General features: G+C 51.1%; 1 protein-coding gene across 1 annotated transcript; it reads left to right on the top strand.

Moving 5' to 3' along the window:
- Positions 1–442: 442 nt before the first annotated feature.
- On the top strand, positions 443–3325 carry LOC129710946 (immunoglobulin lambda-1 light chain-like). The gene is made up of 4 exons (XM_055658251.1): positions 443–552; positions 649–976; positions 1337–1392; positions 2651–3325. Exons 1-4 carry the CDS (start codon positions 507–509, stop codon positions 2971–2973), a joined length of 753 nt encoding a protein of 250 aa, XP_055514226.1. The 5' UTR covers positions 443–506; the 3' UTR covers positions 2974–3325.
- The last annotated feature ends 799 nt before the right edge of the window (positions 3326–4124 follow it).

Below are 4124 nucleotides of genomic sequence, written 5' to 3'. Positions count from 1 at the left end.
TCTGGTCAAGAGGGTTTTCCCTCTATAGACGCTGTCGGACCCGCTGAGATCTAGCGAGAGTTTCATTTTTGCTCAAGAATCCAGCATCTACAGTCTCTTGTGTCTGGATTATTGATGTGGGACAGGAAGACTGCACTGTCCCACCCTGTTGTGACTGCAGGTGTGAGAGGCATCGCTGGACTGAGGAATGGATTGTTGCAACCACTGACTCAGGGGGATGGAGGGAGAACCTGGGGAATATCAGACAACAGACGATCTGCTCATTCACGGGTTGTGTTTAACAGACCAGCCAGTGGCTGACAGTGTCACCGCCTCAACCCGACCGTGTCTGATGGCGAATGGGAGGGTTTCAGATCCGCGCTCCGGTCGCTCACTGTGACCCGCCCTGATTTGCACGCATTTGCTTCCTGTGTGAATGGTATAAGTGGGTTCCATCGGCAGCGGCGTCCACAGTCTTGTCGCAGATACAGCGGCTGGAGTGAGGCAGGAAACCGAGGGCAGTAACGATGCAAACGCTGTGCTTTATCTGGTCCCTGGCACTGTGGCTGAGCTGTAAGTACAGGGCTGCAAGTCAGCGGGTGTGATGTGGGCTCTGGGGGGTCACATTAAAGAGTCAATAGTTAAAATTGAATTCCTTCTACTTTACAGCTGGGGAGAGTCAGACCGTAATCCAACCTGCGACCGTGTCGGTGAATCCAGGGGACACGGCCACGCTGGACTGCAATGTCGGAATAAAGGATAACGGATACTCTTATTGGTACAAACAGATACCGGGAACAACTCCTCAATGGATCCTCCGGTATTATCACGGAAACAACGTCCCGACCTATGGGTCTGGGTTTAGCAGCGACCGTTTCACTTCGAAAGCCAACGGCGCCGCCACCGTTTACCAGTTGATCATAAGCAAGGCGGAGGTGAATGACGCTGCCGTCTATTACTGTATGAAGTGGTTTCCAGCGAGCAGTACTTACACACAGTGAGAGAAGGTAAAACAAAAACTGGAGGCAACAAACATGATGCACTTTACATCTTTTAATCAATGAAAACATTCTAATCTTTCATTCTTCACAAAGTCGCTTTAATTTTGTCCTTTATACAGTATTTTCCAATTTCAATATTTCTTTTTTTTTGAAGTTTCAGAGTCCCACCGCCCACTGCCGGGATTCGATGCCGTTTAATGTCAAGCCTGGCGATGCGGCTGTGAGTTCATCCCTTCCCCAACCCACACCGGCAGGGACACTCGGGATGTGTGAAGTCGACTTTCATGCGGAAACTGGAGCGTCTGCCCGTGTTTTCTGTCTGATTCCAGGGCCCGGGATAACTGTCAGGGCTGAAGCCGGAACCACACACTGTGGGGCATGTTCGGCCCAGGGACCAAGCTCTTTGTTACAGGTAAGTGTCTGGGAAATCATCCCGCAATTACTAACCGCGAGAATACGGTCAGTTGGCAACTAATTCTTTAACCTTTATTATTACCTGGCTAATTTTATCGAGAATTTTTATTTTTCAATCCATTTAAGTTCTGTGTCCAGCACCAGTTCCAATAAATATAGTTGTGTTCAGTGAATTGTTACTGTATTTTAATGACCACATTCTCTATTTCGTGAAGCTTGTTTGATATTTCACAAAGGTACACTCTCGGTTAATCACTTCTTTGTGTGGTGTTGTTGCTCTGTCTCTGCATGTGCTTGTGAATATTGTGTTTCGGAGACTAACTTCATCTCTGAGTTTGCGCGGTGTTACTCCCGTTAGTTCATCCGCTTTGTGCCGGTTTGATCCAATTGAATGTGAGGGGCCCCAGCTTCCTAAAGTGGAGCCCGGTGTCACAGTGGGGAGAGGACATTGGCGACTGGAGACAGCCCGGGGTTGTTGAGGCAGTGGAACTATACGTTTCACTATTGCATGAGGATCCCACAGCGGAATCTCCCCCGGAATTTCACGGAAACTCCAATCCTCCCGGTGACGACGAACTCTCCTGCCCAATAAAAGCCCCTCACCCAGTTCCCCAGTCCTTGCCTCCTCTCTCCTGCCATCTCTCCCCTTCACCGCCGCTCAGCGATTGCCGTCTCTGCAGCGACTGAGGTCGCAGCTCCGGGTCTGGGGAGAATCGCACCTGCCCCCCCCCCCCCCCCCCCCCCCCACAGTGAATGGGACCCGAATCCCTCGGCACCGTCGCAGCTCCGTGAAGCTCAGCTGTCCTCGCCCTCTGGGGCGGTGCAGAGTTTGAGATGTGTTTATTCTCCGGGCAGCTGTGGGGGGCACAGCGGGGACATCAGTGATGGATGGGGTGGGGCGAAGGGAAGAGGAGGAACGTGTAGCTAGTGGCTCCGTGAGTGGGCACATTGAAGTGACCCGGGGTCGCCCCACCAGTTGGAGTCGATTCCCCACCGGCACTAGTTGGTCCCAGGGCGAGGGGTCACCGAGTGGCTGATGCAGTGAACCAGCGAGTTATTAGCAGGGCCCTAAAACAGGAACTTGGCCTCACATTTCTCGTTCCCCAGTGTGGACATCCATGGGGCGACCTCCGTGGGCACCGCTCCGTCCCTCAGTGAGACTCGGGTCCCCACTAGAGGAAGCTGCAACTGTCAAACGCTGAGATGACCGAGCTCTTCCGTCCCCTGAAACATGTCTTCTATTGTTCCCATTGCAGCTTCGCAGCTCCCAGATCCTTCAGTGAAACTGCTGGGGCCGTCAGACGAGGAGATGTCCGCTAAAGGAGCGGGCACCTTAGTTTGCCTGGTCAGTAAACTGTCCGCGGGCTTCCCCGCCGTCAGCTGGACAGTGGACGGGAGTCCGCCGAGCAGTGAGGTGCAAACCAGCGCGGTGAGGCGGGACACGGACAACACCTTCAGTCTCAGCAGCTATCTGGCGGTGCTCGGCGCAGACTGGAGCAGTGGGAAGTTGTACTCCTGCACAGTTCAGCAAGGAGCAGCCTCGAAAATATCCGCCACAATCACACAATCCAGCTGTTAAAGTGAGCGCGGCTCCGGGCGTGTTTGCTCCCGGATTACTGGGAGGTCACTGCCTCTCATCTTCCTCCCACTGTGTGCGCCCGCTGTTCTCTGTATTACCTGTTTCCGATCCGCGTTCTCCTGTTTCCACCGTGTTATTGAAACATTTGTACTCGAGTTGATTGTTGTTCTGTTTCTTTCACCGTTAGGCGACACGGGTTAAAGTGGTCAGTAACTTGGCCTGATCAACATTGTTTTCTCAGGCATCAGGCATAGATCTGATTAATAAAAGTGTTTGTAAATCTTCATCAGTATCAGACTGACCATCTGTAACGACGTCAAACTACCAATAAAGATGATCAATGCAGAAATGATTTACGTGTGTGTCTCGTTATCTTGGGATCTCTTCCCATTCTGACTCTAGGTGGGAGGAGGGTGGAGACTCGTCTCTCTGCTGCAGCTTCGGACATGGGGTATCAGGGAGGAGCGGCGGGAAGTTCCATTGCTGGGGTGCTGGGAAGAATAGGGACAGGGTAATTGGAAGGCAGTGATGATAAGATTAAAACAAGACATTTAATATTTGGGAAAGATAATAAATAAAGTACATTTAACAATTGCTGGGAATATTCAGGTGGTCAGCCCGCACCTGCGGAGAACTTTAAAACTGAAGTTACATTGCGGGCAATGACCTTTCACCAGAATTGACCAATTCAGACACAAACTACAATGGTTGGTTATTTGAAGCGGTTACAATGTAGGCTAAGTACTGAATTAAGTCAGAAGGTGAGATGATGTTCCCTGAGCTTCACGTTACACATCCCCTTTCTCTCTCTGTTATGGCCAGGATAATCGTTTGCAGTTTAGAGGCTGCAATGTAAAGTGGAGGGGGACTGAATAATTAAAAACATGGAAAGAGTTTACGTAGCATGTAGAACACAGACGGTGCAGCACAGAAGTTAAATTGAATCCGTTGTTGGGGGTCACCTGATGCCGAGGCTGCAGCCTCTGGTATGTGACAGGGTGAGCGGGCCTTCATCATTTCCTTTGCAATGCACCCGCCCCCAAACGCACTGCTTCTCGGTTTCAGTTCCAGTTTCAGCTTTCTTGAGCTGACGACTTGTTCTCGTTTAAATTTTCTCTACTCCCACGAAGTAGACAGAGCACCACCACCGC

This window comes from Leucoraja erinacea, chromosome 29 (assembly GCF_028641065.1).
Source record: "Leucoraja erinacea ecotype New England chromosome 29, Leri_hhj_1, whole genome shotgun sequence".
Classification (NCBI taxonomy): Eukaryota; Metazoa; Chordata; class Chondrichthyes; order Rajiformes; family Rajidae; genus Leucoraja; species Leucoraja erinaceus.
The sequence above is the reverse complement of the archived record's forward strand: the minus strand, read 5'-3'. Positions and strand labels throughout refer to the sequence as shown.

Excerpts from the sequence above, each read along its gene's own strand:
- LOC129710946 (XM_055658251.1), top strand. The coding sequence starts at position 507 with ATGCAAACGCTGTGCTTTATCTGGTCCCTGGCACTGTGGCTGAGCT. Across the intron at positions 553-648 it reads CCTGGCACTGTGGCTGAGCT|CTGGGGAGAGTCAGACCGTA; the intron begins GTAAGTACAGGG and ends TCTACTTTACAG. Across the intron at positions 977-1,336 it reads GCGAGCAGTACTTACACACA|CCGGAACCACACACTGTGGG; the intron begins GTGAGAGAAGGT and ends TCAGGGCTGAAG.